General features: G+C 35.0%; 1 protein-coding gene across 3 annotated transcripts in view; it reads right to left on the reverse strand.

The window, feature by feature from the left end:
• PCDH11X (protocadherin 11 X-linked) overlaps positions 1-24,996 on the reverse strand; it is a 925,502-nt gene that overhangs the window by 855,125 nt on the left and 45,381 nt on the right. For all 3 annotated transcript variants that reach the window (XM_060407578.1, XM_027963067.2, XM_042242190.2), the window contains exon 2: positions 3,614-4,200. In XM_060407578.1, coding sequence (XP_060263561.1) covers positions 3,614-4,153 — 540 coding nt within the window. In that variant the 5' untranslated portion in view covers positions 4,154-4,200. The remainder of the gene's footprint in view (positions 1-3,613; positions 4,201-24,996) is intronic.

The raw sequence follows: 24,996 nt of genomic DNA on the forward strand, positions 1-24,996 counted from the left end.
TTGCATGGCTAGTCCAAATTAAAGATAATTAAATCAGAATATCATGGGAAATTCTCATTATAGCATGAGTTTACTTGAAACAGGGGAAAGAGAAGATTTCATTTCTGGATGCTTTTTTGAGTGACAATTTTCACATCAAAAACTTTTATACATGAATCTTTTTTTCTTTAGAGTAATCTAATCTCTCAAATAAGCTGAAATTTAACCTTGATATGGTAGTATAAGCTTTATTTTATCATAACTTTCTTTGTACTAAGCAGAATCACTTGTTAATTATGTTACTCATTCATTCCTCACTTCTTTTTTTGCCTTCTTCTTTTGTTTCTTTTCCCTCCTGTTAAACTTTCTGTGATCCCCACTCTCAAGGTTATTTGTCTGTCTGTGTTTCTGTCAGTCAAACCTAAGATTCTGAAGACCTTAGTCTGGTTTCCAACTTACTAATTGTATCAGTATAAACAAAATAAATTACTACTCTGAAATGAAATTTTCATATATTTAAAATGTGAAATAATAACATTTTTTTATTTGAAAGCACACATCATATCATAAAAATATATAAATGAAGTTAAACTACATGTATGGTTTTGAAGATCAATATCATAAGTTTTGTCTAGACTACTTTTTATTACACACAATTTGACATTTATCAAATGACTGCATTTTCAGTTAATTATCTTGTTAATTAACATACATTTGTTAATAACAAGACCTTTCATGTGTAAATTGACCTAATTTTCTCCTATATGTTCCACTTCTCTCCCTTTGTTATCTGAACATTTAAGTACAAATCTTTTAAATTTAATTTTATTATCTATTTTTTACTTTACAATATTGTAGTGGTTTTGCATACTTCCTTAAGATAAACTGTGATTTTGCTAGTCCTATCTATTCAGCAAATATAAAACAAGTTAATATTAATTCAATTTTCAACCTATTCTGCAAAACAAGGTATCTTTTAAAATAAATTATTATGGTTGGCTTACTTTCAAATTATAACACTTTAATAAAGTTTACGGGTGAATTGTAACACGTTTATTTTCTTTCTTTGTATTTAACCTCCCTATCCCCCCAGTCTACATGCCACTTTCATGACAGGACCTTTTTGTAAGTCAGAGTGCACTCAGTTAACACATGTCATGGCCTTCTGCAAGCCCAGGGGTATGTTTTGTGTTCCATTCTCATTATTTTTAACAAGCTGTCAGGACAGTATTTGCCCATGGGGCCATACAAATGCCCCAGTGCTTTAAGTACATCATATAGTTCACTTTTGGCTTAGCACACATTCTAAAACAGAATGAAATTTTAGAGCATATCTATTTCTAAGACTCATCTCAGTGCCTCTAATGAGCCTGTCTTTATGTCACTTGCTGACAGTCTTTCAAAGAAATTCAAGTGAAAAAAGACTTCAACAAACCTAAATCATCCCAGTGGGTTTATTTGTTTTATTAGAATTTGTTAAGCAGCTTTCATGACAACAGAAGTTTCTTGGAAGTTCATTAAGATACCCTGAGGGAAACATGACAAAATTATTCTTTGAGTAAAGCACTACATTTCAAAATTTTGTCAGGACGGTTGGGAGAGATCCTATTGCTAATTCTTGATTTAAATTTGGTAAAGTCTCATTTTGATTTCAATAAACTATTTTCTCTTTGTTTTAGCTGTGCTCTCCAATAAGGTAGCCAGTTACCAAAGGTGGCTATTAAAATTAAGATTAAGTAAAATTAAAAATCACAGTTCCTGTGAATGTTCAGTTCACATTTCAATTACTCAATAGCCACTTGTGGCCAGTAGCTACCATATTTGATACCACAGATTACAGAACTTCCCTCATTGCTGCAGAAAGTTTTACTGGACATTGTAACTTTAGAGATTCTATTTAAAGTGATAAGCCTCACATTGCTATAAACAGTTAACTGTTTCAGTGCATCTCCAAAAATCTTTTATGCAGGTATATCTACCCTCTGCTTAGTGGTTACTCTTCCTAATTCTACTCCTGAGACATTTGTAGCACCATCCTCATATTATGATTGGAGAAACTAAAGGTCAGAAAGATTAGCTGGAGGTGGCTTTTCTGGTTGATGGCAAGTGCAGAATTGTGATCTATATCTTTCTGACTCCTGCATATTTTTCCATTTCATCAGATAAGGGGATACCATTGCAGGGACCTTACCTAAAAATGCTCATTTGTAACATCCATTCTTTTTCAGTTTTTACTTCTTATAATTCACACACAAATTTGCATTTCACTTGAAATTACTCAAAAGATCTCTAGAGTTAGATTTCTGAATGTATTTATAAATAAATATATTCCACAACATATCAGCATCAGCAAAAATCTTCAGATGATATACATAAAAGTATCTTATTTATATGTTCTTTTAATAATTTTAACATTGGTCATCATGATAATCATAATCTGGTAGTGAATAGTCAGAAAATGCTTATAAAACTTTGAAAATCACTTGACCATGTCTATATAATATCTGCATATTTGTTCTTTTACACATTTGCCAAAATCATTCAAGTGATTATGTATGTATTACTTGGGTATGTATTATTTCACATACCCAAATCTGAGTTTTCTGCTACTCTATATACCATATAGGTAACTAAAAGGAATCACCCATTCACTTGATAGATGCATTCCCTCTTCACGATTTTAAAGAATATCAAATATTTCATCTATTCTTCCCTCTGCATTTCCCATTACAAGGCCCAAATGAAACCAAAAAAGGTTCTTTAGAGTAAGGAATTTTTTAGCTAAAAAAAAAAAAACTTTATAGCAAAGGAATGTTCTGTGTTTTCAAAGATTCAGAACAAAATGAAAACATTTAACATTAACAACATGTGTCTAAAATTCAATATCATTTTGTGATTCAAGAGATGCTTAAAGATCTTTCCTTGACTTGAAATCAGCATGAAATATATTTGTTATTACTATGTAAGTGTAGAAATGCTGGTAATAAAAAAGTTCTATTCACCCCTAAAGTAGATTTATTTTCAAATGACAAGATAAAGCTTTCTGTCTAAAATAATCACTTAGAAAAACTGATAGGTTTTGTGGATTCTTTCTTAATGCTTAGATTTGCTTGTTTAGGCCAAGTTTGAGGCACAGTAATGACTAAACAGATCAAAAGTAAGATGTTGGGTAAGTTATTAATTTGTAAGCAGCAATGCTGAGCTCCTTGTCTGACTCCTATAATAGACAAACAATTGCTTGAAAATGAATATACTTAAAATGATTCTTAAACCCCATGCCATTGCAAAACTGCATTGATAAATTTTCTCTGCTATGCTTTAAACTTTGAATAATTGTGGAGATGAATTATTCAAAGTATGAAGTACACTAAGATTACCTTTTTTTCCCTTTAAAAGCAGGAAACAGGATGCTTGGGGCTGGTGCACTGGGATGGCCCAGAGGGATGGTACGGGGAAGGAGGTGGGAGGGGGGTTCAGGATGGGGAACATGTGTACTGTACACCCGTGGTGGATTCATGTTGAAGTATGGCAAAACCAATACAATATTGTAAAGTAAAAATAATAATAATAATAAATAAATGATAAATGGTTTAAAAAATTGAGCTATCTTTAACAAAGTATTTTTAAAACGCACCTTAATTAGTTGGTAGTTTTGAACTCCGTTTATTCCTGTGTCTGGATCAATGGCCGCTGGGAGAGCATATCGAGAGTTTATAGCCGAGTTCTCTGGAATTGATATATTGATAACCGTTGCAGGGAATAATGGTGCATTATCATTTATGTCTTCTATCAGAAAACGTATTTTCACCAATCTAAATATTTCATCCGGCAGAACGGCAACCTCCACTTCATAAAAGCAGCGGGTGTCCACTATGATGCCAGCACACAATTTCTCACGATCAATGCGAGCTCCAGTAGTGAAGATCTCACCTGTGCCCTCTTCAATTCGAATCAGTGGCACATCTCCAGTCTTGTATACCAATTTGAACTGCATAGGAGTTGTTAAAGACTTGTCTGGAATTAGTGACAAGTTGAGGTCTTTCAGCAAGTCGCCTATGAGGACGTTTTCTGGCATTTCTTCCCGAATGGTGTAGTTCTTCTCCTGGGCGCCAGACTGAAACACGACACATGCTAACAGAACCGCAAATATATACGTCCCGGACAACAAGTCCATACCAGGCAGGGTTGCACTAGGGTGTTTTTTGTATCCCCCACGGAGAACTGTCAAAGGGAAAAGAAAAGAAACAGGAAGAGGAAGAAGAAATTAAAGCCAAGTACTAAATGTAGTTAACTAAATGCTCAGTTTTAAATTAAAATCATTAAATGAAATAACAAGGTCCTACTGTATACCACAGGGAACTATATTCAATATCCTGTAATAAACCATAATGGAAAAGAATATGAAAGAGAATATGTATATGTATTGAATCACTTTGCTGCACAGCAGGAATTAATAAAACAACTTTGTAAATCAACTATAGTTCAATAAAATTACAAGTATTCAAATCACTAACTGAAAATAATAGCACAGTAGACTCCGTTAAATAAACTGACAGATTTGTTTTTACTCTAATATTATGCATTTTTACATTAAAATGAAAGATAAACTAAGCAAGATACCTTGAGTATATGAGATCCAGAGTATTTATAAACGTGTTCACCATTGAGAAAATATATAAAAGATAATGTTATAACAAGATAGTTAAAAGTAATGCAGTATGGCAAAAACCACTACCATATTGTAAGGTAATTAACCTCCAATTAAATTAATTTATATTAAAAATAATTTAAATAAATTTTAAAAAATTAAAAATAGAATAAAAGTAATGCAGTGTTGTAAAACAATTGTCCTTCAAATAAAAATAAACCATTTTAGGCTCCAGTTTCATCCACCTCATTAGAACTGATTCAAATGTATTCTTTTTAATGACTGCATAATTGATGGTATAGGGAGGGAAGAGGGAGCGGGGTTCAGGATGGGGAACATGTGTATACCTGTGGTGGATTCATGTTGATGTATGGCAAAACCCATACAAAATTGTAAAGTAATTAACATCCAATTAAAATAAATCAATTTATATAAAAAATAAATAAAATCAGATAAAGCTGAATTCAAAGCAAAACAAAAAAACATTTTTTAAAAAAAGATAGTCAAAAGTAATAAAAATAAAACATTTCATTCAATAGTTAAGGAAAAATAAAGGGATATTTGTCACTAACAACAAAAATATCCTCATTTACTCTTTGTTACAATGTGGCTTTCAAATGCAGTTCTTACATGTGAAATCAATGTTTTATGCAATATTCCACGTGTTCAGCTCTGGGCATCAAAATGTAAATATAGATCTAGATTAGGAAGTTTGGATTAAAGAAGAAATGTCTTTTCAGAGAGAGAGGGTTTAATATGGCGAATGTGTAAACATGGGAAGAACAATTGTGTGAAAAAGGGATTAAAGTTGTCTTTGAATGAGAGGAACAAGATCTGGTATAAAATTACAAGGAGGCAACTTTCAGATCAACATGAAGAGCTGTCTATTAATTCCAGAAAAAGAATGATTTTCAGGAAAGATTGAATTCCATATAGTTGGAGATACTGAAACAAAAGCTATATCACCAGTTTAAATTTGTATATTTATGATTTGTTAGCATCTGAACATTCAGTGAGAGAAGTGGAATATAAGACATACCAACTCACAGAATTTGTTTATAGTTTGCATGAAGTAGTCCATGTAAAAATGGGTTTTCACATCTACAAACTGACATAATTGTTGTTGTTTTTCAGTCACTAAGTTGTGTCTGACTCTGCAACATAAAAATTACCCAACTAAAATAAACAGCTTGACTAGGGTTTAGAAATAAGAAGGGCATTTTAAAAGATTTTGTCAAGTTAAAAGAGAGTCCAAAAACAATATCTCTCTGGCTGTTTTGCCTCTCCTTGTTTATTAATTTCATTTCCTAAAACTTGCCATTTTATTTCAGTTTAGTTCTGAAAATGTTCAAACAGGAATTTTTATTTCTTTGTAATTTGCAAATTTCTCTTCAATTTCCTGTATTAATTCTCAATTCCTATTCTCAATTTTATTGGATACAGTCTCAATTGGGTATATTAAATATGTTTTAATATCTAGTATCATGATACATCATAATATGCTTCTGGATGTTATTTGTATGTATCAATGATATGTTCTATAAACACAAAAAGAAATTTGTATTACACTGCTCTAAACCCTGTAGGACATTATATTTTTATAATTAAGTATGGATTAATATAGGTATTAATTCATTCCAAAGTTTTAAAGAATCAGATGACAGATGGTCATTTAAAAAATCTGTTAAAAATTAAAAAAAATAAAAAATAGTTAGAGAAAACTATTAATGCACAAAGGTATCTAATTAAGGAATTCTCAGTTTTCATTGGTAGTTGATAACCAATTTAAAATTTACAAAACCTTTTAATTATTGTTCTAAAAACATCATGAAATGATATAAATAACTTGCTATGGATATTATCATCTGATTATGCCAGACAATGTATTACATTAAATGATTTTAGAAAATATGCATATTGACAGGCCTGAGGACAAAAGTGGGGAAAAGAAACCTTCCCATTTGCAATCAGTAACAGAATAAATGCATTTGTTGCAATCATTGAGATAGTTTGGGTCATGAACAGAACCAAGTAATGAGGTAAATAGATCTGAAGCATCTCATTTTATAAATTTTTATCACAGAATTTAAAAATTATATATCATGGGTCCAACCACTTTCCTATGTTAAAGAGCTAGTGTCATTTTTTAAAAATTAAGTATCATAGTGAGTAATGCTAACACTGAAGACATTTTCCATCCTAGTAAACAACGCAAAAAGACTATTGCCTGTGGTATTTTTAGAATAATTTGCTCAATGATGAGCACTGGGATTACATAATATGGAAACCTTTTCAACTCATTCTCTTGTGAATTATTGGCTTTACACTCCTCTATGAATGTGAGAGAATAGAAACACCCCATTTTTGCTTACTATGAGTCAATATGCATACATATACATGTGTCCTACTGTGAAGCTAGAACATCTAAAAAAATTGAGTGTCTGTGTGTGATTTTATAAATACCATGCAAACATAAGCAAAAATACAAATAGAGCGGTTACAATAAGAATTAAAACTACCACTCTATTCTTATCTTACCCTTAGGTATTACAACTGGCAGGAGAATACTATAGATCTTTTTTTTTTAAGCATTGCATGCATGTTACAATCTCTACACAAGAAAGAGGATTAAAAAAGTGACCTAATTCTAAGCAGTCCTGTTATTGCAATCCATTCGAAATATGTTCTATTCTATTTTTAATAATAGCATCAAATAAAACATTTTAAAATGTGTTTCATCACTTGAAATTCTCTCAGAGGTTTTGAAAAACAGAGAAATACATTGGAAAAAAAAGATACTTCAATTTCTAAAATTTAGCCGAAAATATATATTGAAAACCTAGAAGGAATAGTTACTATCCAGTTAGTAATTACTTTCATGAAGGTGTAGTCACATGTTCAACAGATATTTTTAAGGAGTTTGTATATATCAGGCACTGTTGTAGGCACTGAGAATAAATCAGTGAGCAAAACAAGCAGAATCCTCTGCCCTTACAGAAGATACTTGATAATACAAATATTCTAGACCATTTTTGAGTGTATAACAAAGTTTACTCTGCCTCTATCAGGATGTAAACGTGCATGATATAAATATGCATGAAAATTACCTCAATCTCCAGAATTTGATTCAAACCCTTGCATTTACCACTTGAAAATGTATTGTTATGTTTGAGACGACCCAGAGGGATGGTACAGGGAGGGAGGCAGGAGGGGGGTTCAGGATGGGGAACACGTGTATACCTGTGGCAGATTCATGTTGATGTATGGCAAAACCAATACAATATTGTAAAGTAATTAACCTCCAATTAAAATAAATAAATTTATATGTAAATTTTTTGAAGTTTCTTTTAAAATGCTGAGTTTAATTTTTTTAATGACCAGTACAGAAATGTAGCTAATAAATATGGATAGAGCATTGTTTAACTTTATGGAAGCATGATGAATTTAACTCAGATATTCAGGGTAAAGATTGCTATGCACATACCTTTGTTGGTGCTGTTGTTTAGTTGCTAGTGTTGGATTCATTGGGGGTCCATAGACTGTAGCCCACCAGGCTCCTCTGTCCATGGGATTTTCCAGTTAAGGATACTGGAGTGGGTTGCTATTTCCATCTCCCGGGGATCTTCCTGACCCAAGGATTGAACCTGAGCCTCCTGCACTGGCAGGAGGATTCTTTACTGCTGAGCCACTAGGGGAGCCTACACATAACCTTTAGTTGGCTCTAATTTTCCCTCTTCCATGAACAACTATAAGATAACATTAAAGTTCTTTACCATGCTCCCACATCCACATCCTGCTATTATAGTCTACTGTTAGTTTGGAAACTGATAAGGGGGGTACAATGAAAGCAGTTACAGAGAATTAAAATTTTCTACAAGTTTCAGTAGTGCCAACATTATTTAAGTACTGTTTCTACGGGCAATATAGTGATTAGGTAGGCAACAGTCGAAGTTGGACAGAATCATGACAATCAGAGAAAGCAAATAAAACAAATAAGCAACTCTGAAATTTTAAAATATGGAAAGCAAAAATGAAAGTTTATTTTATAGTCTCTGAGCATTTGGAGTAAAAAAAAAAAAAAGTAAATAGATAGGGGAACTAAGTATTTACTATATGCAGTTCTAGAGACTTCAAGCCATAAAAGTAGTATTCAAATAGTTTGTCAGAAGAATTCCACTGCATGATTTCCCTGACATGCTTATTACATTTTCCTTCAACGTGGTGCTGGAGCTTTCCTGGTAGCTCAGACAGTAAAGAATCTGCCTGCAATGCAGGAGACCAGGGTTCGATCCCTGGGTCTGGAAGATTCCCTGGAAAGGGAAATGGCTAACCACTCCAGTATTCTTGACTCGAGAATTCCAAGGACAGAGGATCCTGGCGGGCTGTTGTCCATGGGGTCACAAAGAGTCAGAAACGACTGAGCGACTAACACACACACATACACACACACATTTGAAGTAATTCTATATGAATGAGTGTCTTACATGCTACAACAACAAATTGTTAAAAAAATAGTACAAATTTAAGTATTATATGAAAATAAGAAATATGTATGTTGCACATTATCCTAACTCCACTTGGCTCTCATCACTGTAATTACTATAATGTCTCATGACATTAAAAATAGAAAATTGAGCAACCATAATATATTATATAGTTGCTTCCACATTCTTGTTCTCATACACAAAGCTTCTTTCACAGACTGGGAAAACAATAATGTATTTCTTCAGGTTGACAGGAAGCCATGTAGGACATTTCAAGAGGAGTAACCACATCTGGAGAAAGACAAATGGGAGCAACTGATAAACTCAAATACTTTCAAAGGGATTGACTACAAGTAGAGTGGGGTAAGTGCACTGGGTGTCCTATTTTACATGACTATTTCCTATGTACTCTGAAACTTGAAATGTCAAAATGAAAGATTTAGTAAGGTAATTTAATTCTATAAAACTGATATTTTTATTAAATTTTACTCCACAAAGGACTCATTTATGGTACATTTGTATGGGTCTAATGTCCAAGAAGGATTCCATCAGTGTTTCTTTCTTCTAAAAAAAAGTTTATGTTTTATCAGGGATGTGCTTGGCAGTACAGTGGTTAAGATTACATGCTTCCACTGCAGGGCACATGGGTTTGACCCATGGTGAGGAAACTAAGATCCCCGCATACATGTGGTGCTGCTAAAACTTTTTTAAAATAAATAAATATACAACATGTTTATGTTCTTTTCATTCTATGGGGTCACAAAGAGTCAGAAATAACTGAAAGATTAACACTAATATTCCACAACAGTTAGTGCAGTGTTCTCTAATAGGGCTTCAAATCTGTTAATAATCGGTGCTCAAAAATCACTTATAAGACAATTTGTGAAGGTTGCTCTTTTATATTAATTTTTCTGGATTTTTAAACATGATTTAGGGAGCATTTGAAAAATGACATTGCAGATTAATCAAGCAAGAGACCTATTTCATTTGGCAAAAATATAATTGTTGCTCATCATCATATATCCTTTTGTCACCTTGTTCAGTTCAGTTCAGTTCAGTCTCTCAGTCGTGTCCGATTCTTTGTGACCCAATGGACTGCAGCACGCCAGGCATCCCTGTCCCATCAGTAAAGCCTGAAGCTTGCTCAAACTCATGTCCATCGCGTCACTGATGCCACCCAACCATCTCATTTTTTGTTGTCCCCTTCTCCTCCTGCCTTTAGTCTTTCCTGGAATCAGGGTCTTTTCCAATGAGACAGTCCTTTGCATCAGGTGGCCAAATACTGGAGTTTCAGCTTCAGTATCAATCCTTCCAATGAATATTCAGGACTGATTTCCTTTAGGATTGACTGGTTGGATCGCCTTGCAGTCCAAGGCACTCACAAGAGTCTTCACCAACACCACAGTTCAAAAGCATCAATTCTTCTGTGCTCAGCTTTTTTTATAGTCCAACTCTCACATCCATACATGACTACTGGAAAAACCATAGCTTTGACTAGACGGACCTTTGTTGGTAAAGTAATGTCTCTGCTTTTTAATATGCTGTCTAGGTTGGTCATAGCTTTTCTTCCAAGGAGCAAGCGTCTTTTAATTTCATGTCTGCAGTCACCATCTGCAGTGATTTTGGAGCCCCAAAACATAAACTCTCTCACTGTTTCCACTGTTTCCCCATCTATTAGCCACAGTGTGATGGGACCAGATGCCATAATCTTAGTTTTCTGAATGTTGAGTTTTAAGTCAACATTTTTACTATCCTCTTTCACTTTCATCAAGAGGCTTTTTAGTTCTTCTTCACTTTCTGCCATAAGGGTGGTGTCATCTGCATATCTGAGGTTATTGACATTTCTCACAGCAATCTTGATTCCAGCTAGTGCTTCATCCAGCTTGGCATTTCACATTATGTGCTCTGCATATAAGTTAAATGAGCAGAGTAACAATATACAGCCTTGCATACTCCTTTCCCTATTTGGAATGTACCTGTTTTTTTCATGTCTAGATCTAACTGTTGCTTCTTGACCTGCATACAAACTTCTCAGGAGGCAGGTCAAGTGGTCTGGTGATACACAACAGTCAAAAGCTTTGGTGTAGTCAATAAAGCAGAAGTAGATGTTTTTCCAGAATTCTCTTGCTTTTTCAGTGATCCAAAAGGATGTTGGAAATGTAATCTCTGGTTCCTCTGCCTTTTCTAAAACCAGCTTGAACATCTGGTAGTTCTTTGTTCACATACTGTTGAAGTCTGGCTTGGAGAATTTTGAGCATTACTTTGCCAGTGTGCGAGATGAGTGCAATTGTGTGGTAGTTTGAGCATTCTTTGGCATTACCTTTCTTTGGGATTGGAATGAAAACAGATCTTTTCCAGTCCTGTAGCCACTGCTGAGTTTTCCAAATTTACTGGCATATTGAGTGCAGCACTTTCACAGCATCATCTTTTAGGTCTTGAAATAGCTCAACTGGAATTCCATCACCTCCACTAGCTTTGTTCATAATGATGCTTCCTAAGGCCTATTTGACTTCACATTCCAAGATGTCTGGCTCTAGGTGAGGGATCACACCATCGTGGTTATCTGGGTCATGAAGATCTTTTTTGTACAGTTCTTCTGTGTATTCTTGCCACCTCTTCTTAATATCTTCTGCTTCTGTTAGGTCCATTCCATTTCTGTCCTTTACTGAGCCCATCTTTGCATGAAAAGTTCCCTTGGTATCTCTAATTTTTTTGAAGAGATCTCTAGTCTTTCCCATTCTATTGTTTTCTGCTCTCTCTTTGCATTGAGCACTGAGAAAGGCTTTCTTATCTCTGTGCTATTCTTTAGAACTCTGCATTCAAGTGGGTATATCTTTCTTTTTCTCCTTTGCCTTTTGCTTCTCTTCTTTTCTCAGCTATTTGTAATGCCTCATTAGACAAACATTTTGCCTTTTGCATTTCTTTTCCTTTGGGATGGTCTTGATCCCTGTCTCCTGTACAATGTCATTAACCTCTGTCCATAGTTCTTCAGGCACTCTGTCTAACAGATCTAATCTCTTGAATCTATTTGTCACTTCCACTGTATAATCATAAGGGATTTGATTTATCACCTTGAAGTGAATTTAACCATGATTACTTCAGTACCTAGCAATTACTTTAATATGTTTGGTCTGTAAGTAATGTGTTATCATAACAAATAATTCCTAGATTCACTGAGGATAAAAGGATAATCTCCATTTGGTATAGTATTTTAATTTCTCTAAGTAGTTTCAAATCAGTTATTTCTTTTAATCTTTATACCAACCATATTATTTTTATGAATATGATTTATTTCTGTATTAAATATTTATATTGAATAGGTGGCAATTTCACACTCTAGAGATCCTCTAAATGGTCATGTTTAAAGAAGGTAAATAAATGGGATAAATTTCTGACTTCACTGAGAATTTATTGAAGAATCTATTTTGATTTTTAGATATATAAGGCTAAGTGAATGCTTTTATTAATTCCTATCATCAGAAACTAATAATAAATCAGTATAGGTCTAATCAGAAAAAAAAGTGATGATTTGGTATATTTTCTATTTGTGTTAGCTTCTAATTTATCAAAATCATGATGCAATAACTTCAACAGTTAAAACCAGATGAGATATACCACCAGAATCTTAGAAATGGTTTTGGAAACAAGATTCCAGTTGATAGTCTGAAAAATGAATCAAGGTAAGATATCAGTTATAGGAAAATGAATGGTAACTATCAACCTATTGTTCCAAGGAACAAAAAGATGACTTTCATCCTTAATAGCTGCATTCATTCACCCAGATAGGAAAAGAAGCTTTTCCTGGTAAGATGATTTTGGGGTGACATAAACCCTCAATCAGTGGCTACACTTCATAGACCACTAAGCAAAAATGACACAGCAACTTTTAAAAAGTCAGTCTTGCTATTTGGTTAATCAACTACTTAATAACAAGTACCTCAGTCTAAAAGTTCAGCCAAATTCCCTTCTCTTTTTAATTCTTATTCCCTTATACATATTTTAATATTCATACTGAGATTTTCATTTTGTTTCACTTTAAAACTCAAACAAATTGGATGACAAGTTTAAAATGACAACATCAATGAATCAATGGGTAGAAAAATATTTGAACCCCTAAATGAGACATACACAAGGCACACTTTAATGCATTTAATTTGGGGCAGAACAATAATCATACAGAATTCTGGCTTTAAAAATAGAATTAGCATTTATGAATTAAACACTACTTCCTGCCAGTTCTTAATTTGTACAAGAAACTTATATTGTAGGGTCAACCCCATTTTCATAAAAGAATTGTTTCTATAACCATTTTTTTTTTTAGTTTAGCTCTTTCCCTGCTTATGAAGAACATAATTAACTTTGCTTATTTATGAAGGTCTGCAAAAAAAGAAAAACTTAATCTTCTGGAAAATACATTTCACATTGATTTTGGAAAAGTGTGCCAAAGAATGTACATAAAGACATAATTCTTCCTGTTAGGTATCACCTGAGGTTCAAATTATTTGTATTACTTTGTGTGTTAGTCGCTCAATCATGCCCAACTCTGTGACCCCATGGACTGCAGTCCACCAGGTTCCTCTGTCCATGAGATTTCCCAGGTAAGGATACTGGAGTGGGTTGCCATTTCCTTCTCCAGGGGATCTTCCCAACCCAGGAATCGAACCCGGGTCTCCTGCACTGCAAGCAAATTCTTTACCGACTGAGCTACAAGGGAAGACCTATATTTTACGCCCCCCAAAAACAACAACAACAACAAAAAGTTTGGTTTTTAGAATTACAACTTACATTAGGATGATTTCAACTGAAATAGGGTATGAAATAGGTGAAAAATGGTCATTCTATTATTTTAGATAGCTCACAATTTCTGAACAGATGATAATGTATAACAGTGTTCTCACATTTACTTAATAAGAAATATTCTAAGAAATATTTGAAATATTGAAAATTATTTATCCTTTGCAAAGGTATTCAATACCTTAATGGAGATGATGGAATGAGCTATCATGATGAGAAATATTTGCGACTTGTAAAACAGACACTCACTCTAGGAAATTGTGATCACATGCTGCATTAATTCTTCTTATAAACTGACAACCCTGGAAAATGAAGGCCAGTAATATTCAAGACAAAATTGCTTTGTATCAGGATTTGATCTCATAGATGGCACAAGAATAAAACTTTAGAGAAGAAAAGATGATTAGACTCTCAAAAGTCAAAGAAGTACATTTTCCACTGTATAGTCATATTTAGACCATCAGTTCAGTTCAGTTCAGTCGCTCAGTCGTGTCCGACTCTTTGTGACCCCATGAATCGCAGCACGCCAGGCCTCCCTATCCATCACCAACTCCCGGAGTTCACTCAGGCTCGCGTCCATCGAGTCAGTGATGCCATCCAGCAATCTCATTTTCTGTCATCCCCTTCTCCTCTTGCCCCCAATCCCTCCCAGCATCAGAGTCTTTTCCAATGACTCAACTCTTCCCATGAGGTGGCCAAAGTACTGGAGTTTCAGCTTTAGCATCATTCCTTCCAAAGAAATCCCAGGGTTGATTTCCTTCAGAATGGACTGGTTGGATCTCCTTGCAGTCCAAGGGATTCTCAAGAGTCTTCTCCAACACCACAGTTCAAAAGCATCAATTCTTCAGTGCTCAGCCTTCTTCACAGTCCAACTCTCACATCCATACATGACTACTGGAAAAACCATAGCCTTGACTAGATGGACCTTAGTCAGCAAAGTAATGTCTCTGTTTTTGAATATGCTATCTAGGTTGGTCATAACTTTTCTTCCTAAGCACCTGGAAATATGCAATTTAGTATAGTCACCCTGGCCATATGTACCTATAAAAATCAAATTAAAAATTCAATTGTTCAGTTTTACTAGGCACATTTTAAGTGTCTAGGGCAAATAAGCAAATGTGGCTACTATTGGACACTGCTGGTTATAGAACATTTCTACCATGACAAAAAGTTCTATTGGACAGTGCTAATTTAGAGCAAGAGGAAAATAGTCTTGAGCTATGCATGCATCCAGGAAAGTGGCAATCATGCTGGGGTATCCAATTCATAGGCATAGGACAAAAAAATGATAAACTGAGATGATGCAGTATAATTTATTATTGAATTATTTAGTAACGAATGCTGTTTTATGACATTAAATCTTGAAACTAGTAGATAGTGAATATTTTTAAGAGATTGGTAACTTGTTAATTCAAACAGAAACAGTAAAATTTCCTCTCAGTTTAAATTAAAAATCAAAATGCTTGAGATCCTCTGAGAGGAAAAAAAATGTGCAGTTTTACAGTTATAAATAAAAATTATCTGACAATTATTTTCATAAAATATTATATGATCCCCCTAACACCTATGAGAAATACTATATAAATAAATGTACTGTATCTGATACACTAAAATTATGAAGAGGTAATATACCAATGCAACTACCCATTTTGATAGTTTTTAGGATATTGTTTAGAGTCAATAGTAGTGTGAGGTACTGACTATTTTCTCCTGATTTACCACCATCATAGTCCTTATAGAGATATGAAGAATATAATGCATGATAAAAATAATTAATTCTTCAAAACCTCCAGACAGGAAACTGAAGGGTATAGTGCAAATATCCCACATAGACCTCTATTTAAGTTTGTCTTGCTTTAAAATACCAGAAATTCATGCATACTATAAATAGCATAATATAGAACCAGGCTTCCCTGGTGGCTCAGCTGGTAAAGAATCTGCCTGCAATGTGGGAGGCCTGGATTCGATCTCTGGGTTGGTAAGATCCCTTGGAGAAGGGAAAGGCTACTCACTCCAGTTTTCTGGCCTGGAAAATTTCATGGACTATAGAGTCCATGGGGTCGCAAAGGTCTGACACGACTGAGTTACTTTCACTTCACTTAACTTCAGTAGAGAATTATGCAATGCAAGCTTGTATTGACTATTATGTTTTCTTATATTTCTATTTTTGTGCCGATTTAATCCTTGACCTCCAAGTTCTCCACAGTGCTGGATACAGTCTTAACAGATGTTGCTGATTTTTAATTTTTATGTACATATATACATTATAATAAAGAAACATAATTTAATAAATAAAAGACAAAATTTGTAAACATGAAGAAAGTGATTTGGTTTAAAACCTGAGAGAAGTTGATTTAAACCACTAGTGAGAAATAAAATAGACTGGAATGGGTGAATTTAAATCAGATGACCATTATATCTACCTACTATTGTAAGCAAGAATCCCTTAGACGAAATGGAGTAGCCATCATATTAAAAAAAAAAAAAAGAGTCTGAAATGCAGTACTTGGATGCAATCTCAAAAACGACAGAATGATCTCCATTCATCTCCAAGGAAAACCATTCAATATCATGGTAACTCAAACTATTCCCTGACCAGTAATGCTGAAGAAGCTGAAGTTGAATGGTTCTATGAAGATGTACAAGACCTTCTAGAACTAATACCCAAGAAAGATGTCCTTTTCATTATAGGGGACTGGAATGCAAAAGTAGGAAGTCAAGAAACACCTGGAGGAACAGGCAAATTTGGCCTTGGAATACAGAATGAAGCAGGGCAAAGGCTAATAGAGTTTTGCTAAGAGAACGCACTGGTCATAGCAAATACCCTCTTCCAACAAAACAAGAGAATACTCTATACATGGGCATCATCAGAAGGTCAACACCAAAATAGGATTGATTATATTCTTTGTGGCCAAACATGGAGAAGCTCTATAGCGTCAGCAAAATCAAGACAGGGAGCTGACTGTCTCAGATCATGAAGTCCTTATTTCCAAATTTAGACTTAAACTGAAGAAAGCAGGGAAAACCACTAGACCATTCAGGTATGACCCAAATCAAATCCTTTACGATCATACAGTGGAAGTGAGAAATAGATTTAAGGGACTAGATCTGATAGACAGAGTGCCTGATGAACTATGGACAGAGGTTTGTGACATTGTACAGGAGACAGGTATCAAGATTATCCCCAAGGAAAAGAAATGCAAAAAGCAAAATGGCTGTCTGAGGATGCCTTACAAATATCTGTGAAAAGAAGGGAAGTGAACAACAAAGGAGAAAAGGAAAAATATACTTCTTTGAATGCAGAGTTCCAAAGAATAGCAAGGAAAGATAAGAAAGCCTTCCTCAGTGATCAACACAAAGAAATAGAGGAAAACAACTGAATAGGAAAGACTAGATATCTCTTCAGGAAAATTAGAGATATCATGAGAATATTTCATGCAAAGACAGGCTCAATGAAGGACAGAAATGGGATAGACCTAACAGGGGCAGAAAATATTAAGAAGAGGTAGCAAGAATACACAGTATAACTATACAAAAAATATCTTCACCACCAAGATAATCATGATGGTGTGATCACCCACCTAGAGCCAGACATCCTGGAATGTGAGGTCAAGTGGGCCTTAGGTAGCATCACTATGAACAAAGCTAGTGGAGGTGATGGAATTCCAACTGAGCTACTTCAAATTCTAAAAGATGATGCTGTGAAGGTGCTGCACTCACTATGCCAGTAAATTTGGAAAACTCAGCAGGGGCCACAGAACTGGAAAAGATCAGTTTCCATTGCAATCCCAAAGAAAAGGAAAGGAAAGTCAATCATGTCCAACTCTTTGCGACCCCACAGACTGCAGCCTACCAGGCTCCTTCATCCATGGGATTTTCCAGGAAAGAGTACTGGAGTGGGTTGCAATTTCCTTCTACAATCCCAAAGAAAAGCAATGCCAAGGAATGCTTAACTACAAAAAAATTGCACTCATCTCACACGCTAGTAAAGTAATGCTCAAAATTCTCCAAGCCAGGCTTCAATGATATGTGAAAGGTAAGACTCCAGTTTTCAAGCTGGATTTAGAAAAGGCAGAAGAACCAGAGATCAAATTGCCAACATCTATTGGATCATGAAAAAAACAAAGGAGTTCCAGAAAAAAAAAAAAAAACACAACAACATCTATTTCTTCTTTATTGACTCTGCCAAAGACTTTAACTGTGTGGATCATCACAAACTGGAAAATTCTGAAAGAGATGGGAATACAAAACCATCTAACATTCCTCTTGAGAAATCTGTATGCAGGCCAGGAAGCTACAGTTAGAACTGGACATGTAACAACAAACTGGTTCCAAATAGGGAAAAGAGTACATCAAGGCTGTATATTGTCACTCTGCTTATTTAACTTACATGCAGAGTACATCATGAGAAATGCTAGGCTGGAAGAAGCACAAGCTGGAATCCAGATTGCCAGGAGAAATATCAATAACCTCAGATATACAGATGACACCACCCTCAAGGCAGAAAGTGAAGAAGAGCCTGATGATGAAAGTGAAAGAGGAGAGTGAAAAAGTTGGCTTAAAGTTCAACATTCAGAAAACTAAGGTCATAACATCTGATCCCATCACTTCATGGCAAATAGATGGAGAAACAGTGGAAGGAATGGCAGACTTTATTTTTGGGGGCTCCAAAATCACTGCAGATGATGACTGCAGCTTTGAAATTAAAAGATGCTTACTCCTTGGAAGGAAAGTTATGACCAATCTAGACAGTATATTAAAAAGCAGAAACATTACTTTCTGACAAAGGTCTGTCTAGTCAAAGCTATGATTTTTTCCAGTAATCATGTATGGATGTGAGAGTGCACTATAAAGAAAGCTGAGTGCCAAAGCATTGCTGCCTTTGAACTGTGGGGTTGGAGAAGACTCTTGAGTGTCCCTTTGACTGCAAAGAGATCCAACCAGTCCATCCTAAAGGAAATCAGTCCTGAATATTCATTGGAAGAACTGATGCTGAAGCTGAAGCTCCAATACTTTGGCCACCTGATGCAAAGAACTGACTCATTTGAAAAGACCCTGATGCTGGGAAAGACTGAAGTCGGGAAGAGAAAGGGATGACAGCGGATGCGATGGTTGGATGGTATCACCAACCCAATGGACACTAGTTTGGGTAAACTCTGGGAGCTGTTGATGGGCAGAGAGGCCTGGAGTGCTGCAGTCCATAGGGTCACAAAGAGTTGGACAGGGCTTAGAGACTCAACTGAGAAAAGCCTTTCCTGAAATGAAAATGGAATCATTCAGTTTCTCTGTACAATATTTAGTCTTGCTTCTAGTCTCTTTTTTCTCTAAAATTCTTATTTCTTTGGAGTCAGATGTCCCCAAATTTATTGTCTTTCAATTCTATTTGGAAAAAAATGATGGTACGGGGAGGAGAAGGGAGGGGGGCTCAGGATGGGGAACACGTGTATACCTGGGGTGGATTCAGGCTGATGTGTGGCAAAACCAATACAGTATTGTAAAGTAATTAACCTCCAATTAAATAAATTTATTTTAAAAAATAAAGGAAAAAATGGACAAATAGATTTCATGTGTAGAGGAAGTTCAATCATGCTAATTTTAGAATTTATTATATATAAAATGGTAAACTAACATGGGCATTTTTGTGCATAAAGTATTGGATTTTACATTTTCTATATCCACTATATAATACTGCTTTGTTTTCATTTACTTATAATTATTTCCTTCCCAGCTGTCAATAAGCTAACATGTCATTATTAAAATATGCCATTTTTAAAAAGGCAAGATTTTACCCAACATTACTTTCAAAGTAGCAATTGAATTCACAGACTAAAACAACCTAGAAGAAAACAGGATTTGTATTTCTGTGTTATGGGCCATATTCATGAGGAAATGTAAAATAAGTTTTTCTTAGGCATTATTAAGTGTATGCAAAAATAATTCATTGATAGCTAATTCTACCATGTTTACAAAAAGAATAGAAGTATTGTTAAAATATACTTTTGGTGTGATCTTCTTGCTTTAAGAATAAATGAAAAGTTTTCTATAACCAGAATGAACCAAAAGACTCCATAAAGCTCCATTCTTGCTACTGTCTTAGTGACCAATATTAGCAATTTCAAACAAATCATTCAGGGATTCACACTGTGGCAAGACCATTCGTGTAGAGCTATTGTTAAGTATGTTTGATATGGAAATTGAGACAAGCATTTGTTTCCCGACTTAAAAATCAAAATCAAAATATTATATCCAAATATAAATTGCCTTGATACAATGAAATTAAGAAAAAATAGAAACAAACACTTATTTAAGAGTTTTCACCATGAGCTATGGAGATGGATTGCATGTTTTTGAATCCATACCACTTATTAGCTGTGCAACTTTGTGCAAGTTTTTAAAAATTCTGTCTCATTAGATATATATATATATATATATAAATATATATATATATATAATAACAGCATCTAACCCATAGTCTTATTGTGAAGACTAAATGAATTACCATATGTAAAGCATTTACTTCCTGGGATCCACATGTGTTTGCAATCATTAATGTTGTCACTATTCAACTAAAGAAAACAAACAAATGCATTGTTTTTCCTATACTCACTGAAAGCAAAAAAATCTAATCCCATGGGAGTAAAAAATTGGACTTGAATTCTGGTATTAACTGACTTTAAGGGCTTCCCTGGTGGCTCAGTGGTAAACATTCCACCAGCCAATGCAACTGATACGGGTTTGTTCCCTTATCTGGGAAGATCCCACATGTTGTGGAGCAACTAAGCCTGTGTGCCACAACTACTGGGCCTGTGTTGTAGAACCTGGGAGCCACAACTACTGAAGCCCACCTGCTGCAACTACTGAAGCCCACTTGCCCTAGAGCCCTGGCTCTGCAGCACTGAGAAGCCCGTGCATTGCAACTAGTGTAGCCCCTGCTCAGCTCACTGCAACTAGACAAAAGCTCTTGCAGCAACAAAGACCCAGTAAAGACAAAAATAAATAAATAAATATATATTTTAATTTACCTTTAAGTATTTATGACTTTGGATGAGTCATTTAATTTTTCTGTCCCTCTCTTTCTTCATTATGGTGAGGAGAATTGGAGACCTCTAACATCATTTCTTGTTCTAACATTTTAGCTTGAAATAAGCTTTCATCATAAATCCACACTCATTTGCATAATGGATCTCAATTATGCGTAGTGCTACAGCTTAAAAAATTTTACATCACAATTCTATATGTAAATCCAAAATATCTTATTGTTATCAACTGCATATTTTATATAATTTTAATTGATTTAAAATTATGTTTACATGGGTTAAAGACTACATGCTTTGTTTGCAGGAGGTAGTGATTTTATGAATTCTAGCATGGCAACAAACACTTCTTCATATAATTTAGAAATAAAAACTTTGTTGTAAAAGAGTATTTTAATGATTATTTTCTGTTTTCAAAGTTTTATATTAATAAAATTTCCCCTCAAAAAGGATATATTCCAATGATGTTTATCTTTAGATACTATGGTCAGTTTTCAAATGTATAAATTGAACAGATTTTCCCCTTGATGAAATAGAAAATATACTAACTCATGGATAATTTTAACTGGTATTTGCATTTTTAGCAACAAATGTAAGTTAGAGAAAGTGGGAGTTTATTTTCATTGGATAATTATAATATATTTTGAACCCCTGTAATACATTTTGACTATGTGGATCACAATAAACTGTAGAAAATTTTGAAAGAGATGAAAATACCAGACCACCTGACCTGCCTCTTGAGAAACCTGTATGCAGGTCAGGAAGCAACAGTTAGAACTAGACATGAAACAATAGATTGGTTCCAAATAGGAAAAGGAGTATGTCAAGGCTGGATATTGTCACCCTGCTTATTTAACTTATATGTAGAGTACATCATGAGAAACACTGGGCTGGAAGAAGAACAAGCTGGAATCAAGATTGCAGGGAGAAATATCAAGAATCTCAGATATGCAGATGACACCACCCTTATGGCAGAAAGTGAAGAGGAACTAAAAAGACTCTTGATGAAAGTGAAAGACGAGAGTGAAAAAGTTGGCTTAAAGCTCAACATTCAGAAAACGAAGATCATGGCATCCGGTCCCTTAATTTCATGGCAAATAGATGGGGAAACGGTGGAAACAGTGTCAGACTTTATCTTGGGGGGCTCCAAAATCACTGCAGATGGTGACTGCAGCCATGAAATTAAAAGACACTTACTCCTTGGAAGAAAATTTATGACCAACCTAGATAGGATATTCAAAAGCAGAGACATTACTTTGCCAGCAAAAGTCCATCTAGTCAAGGCTATGGTTTTTCCTGTGGTCATGTATGGATGTGAGAGTTGGACTGTGAAGAAAGCTGAGAACCGAAGAATTGATGCTTTTGAACTGTGGTGTTGGAGAAGACTCTTGTGAGTCCCTTGGACTGCAAGGAGATCCAACCAGCCCATTCTAAAGGAGATCAGCCCTGGGTGTTCTTTGGAAGGACTGATGCTAAAGCTGAAACTCCAGTCCTTTGGCCACCTCATGTGAAGAGTCGACTCATTGGAAAAGACTCTGATGCTGAGAGGGATTGGGGGCAGGAGGAAAAGGGGAGGACAGAGGGTGAGATGGCTGGATGGCATCACCGACTTGATGGACGTGAGCCTGAGTGAACTCCGGGAGTGGGTGATGGACAGGGAGGCCTGGCGTGCTGTGATTCATGGGGTTGCAAAGTGTCGGACATGACTGAACAACTGAACTGAACTGAACTGAACACATATAAAACTCATCTTGAAATATCTGAATGAAAATCCACTTTCACACAGTCCTCATAGTGCTCTGCAATCAGATGTGCAGTGGAGGATAAAAAGAGGGAGAGGAAGAAAGATCTCTACCTCAAGTACAATGTAATTAATTGAAAGTTAAAACAGGTGTACCAAAATGATCGGACTTTGATAACCCTCTACTACACTAGGTAGGAGGTTCCACAGCAGGACCTGCAAGGTCCCTTTAGTTTTAGGGATGCAATGACTCTGTTATACCCCGAAGGATAAAGTGTTGTTAGCAGCAAATCATTCTGGACTCTGAAATGCAGGCACGAAATATTCTAGGAATTCACAATGAGGGAAAGACTCTGCTACCCTTATTTGCCTGCTAGAGGAAGGTCAAATAAAAATGTTGTATCCACTAAATGGGCTTTCTCCCTTGGAATTATATAACACTTCTCTAAACCTAATACATAGATTTGGGAATCTGCAGTAGGATTATGAAACAATAGAAACCATCGGAAAGCCATATAGACTCACAATACTATATATATGTGCACTAGGTGTGATCCTAGTCCTTCAATTAACAGCATTTCTTCCCCAAAGCTGAGGTAAAAGGTCATTCTTTGAATACTAGTCACGTATTATGTCATTAAGAATTAATAGTCACCTAAATGTTAATTTAGTTCCTTCAGTTATTAAACTGATCTAATGCTTCTTGGTATCAATTCACACCGTCTTATAGGGGGATTTCTAATTCTGTAAGGAGGATAACAAAATGTTGTCTCACCCAAGCTTGTCACTTTCTTCACAAGACTACAAAGTTGAGAGCAGCTGAGGCCGGACCTCTCTGGCATGTGGATGGAATCTTCTTAACTCACAAAACAATTTTCCAAAGGTCAAACACTTGGATTTGGATTTCAAGATACCAAAAACCTAAATTCAAAAATTAGACCACACAATGGCAGAGGTCCATCATTATACATCACGATCTTCCAATTTGCTGTAATGGCTACAAATTAATAAAAAGTAAATCACCTTAGCACAATTTTAGATTTTGGAAAAGGGGAGACAAAGCACATAAATTTGTGATTTCAATATGATCTTATGGATCTTTCTTGGATTAAAAAACAAAAAGTTCACAGCAATTTTGGAGGTAGGGTATGCTAGAAGGGTAATTAGGCTTTAGACTAGAAGAAATTTCAAAAATTTTGAAAAGCCAACCCACACTGTTACATTCTTAATTCCAAGTAAGTCAGATCTTTTAAAGGATTTAATGCAAATTTGTGTAGAAATCATGGAAATTTGCTACCTATTTCTATTATATTTTTAGTTTTATATTGGTGTTGCAAAAACATAGATTAACTGAAAATGTGACTAGAATCTTACTGGTATAAATGTTCTTTGGGGAATAACAGTTTACATTGCAAATGGCTGGAATTTATACTTTTTAATATGGGAAATGGGAATGCTATGCCTTATTATTGCATGATTATGACTTTTCTAGAATTCCAGACACATGTATTTCTCACATCCATTTCTCTATCAAAACTTTTTAGAGCAGTGCTATGCAGAACTTCCTGTGATGATACAAAGTCTATATCTGAATGCTCCAATATGGTAGTTAAAAGTTGCTATCAAACCCATGAAATGTGGCCAGTGCAACTAAGAAAATCTGTTATTAATTTTACATAATTTTAATTAACTTTGATTTAAATAGTTACACGTGCTAGTAACTACCTATTGAATATCACAGTACAGAGATACTTTGTATTCTGTATTTAATTTAAGGTATGCATGATTTGGAACAATGAACATGATTTGATCATTTGGACATGGAATAATGGACTGGTTCCAAATTGAGAAAGGAGTACGTAAAGGCTATATATTGTCACCTTGCTTATTTAACTTATATGCAAAGTCCATCATGCGAAATGCTGGGCTGGAAGAAGCACAAGCTGGAATCAAAATTGCAGGGAGAAATATCAATAACTTTAGATATGCAAATGAAACCACTCTTATGGCAGAAAGCCAAGAGAAACTAAAGAGTCTCTTGATGAAAGTGAAGGAGAAGAGTGAAACAGCTGGCTTAAAACTCAACATTCAAAAACAAAGATCATGGCGTCCAGTCTCATCATTTCAGGCAAATAACGGAAAATAATGGAAACTGTGACAGACTTTATATTCTAGGGTTGCAAAATCACTGCATATGGTGCATGCAACTATGAAATTAAGACACTTGCTCCTTGGAAGAAGTTATGACCAACCTAGACAGCATATTAAAAAGCAGAGACATTACTTTGCCAACAGAGGTCCATCTAGTCAAAGCTA

This window comes from Ovis aries, chromosome X, assembly GCF_016772045.2.
Source record: "Ovis aries strain OAR_USU_Benz2616 breed Rambouillet chromosome X, ARS-UI_Ramb_v3.0, whole genome shotgun sequence".
Taxonomy (NCBI): domain Eukaryota; kingdom Metazoa; phylum Chordata; class Mammalia; order Artiodactyla; family Bovidae; genus Ovis; species Ovis aries.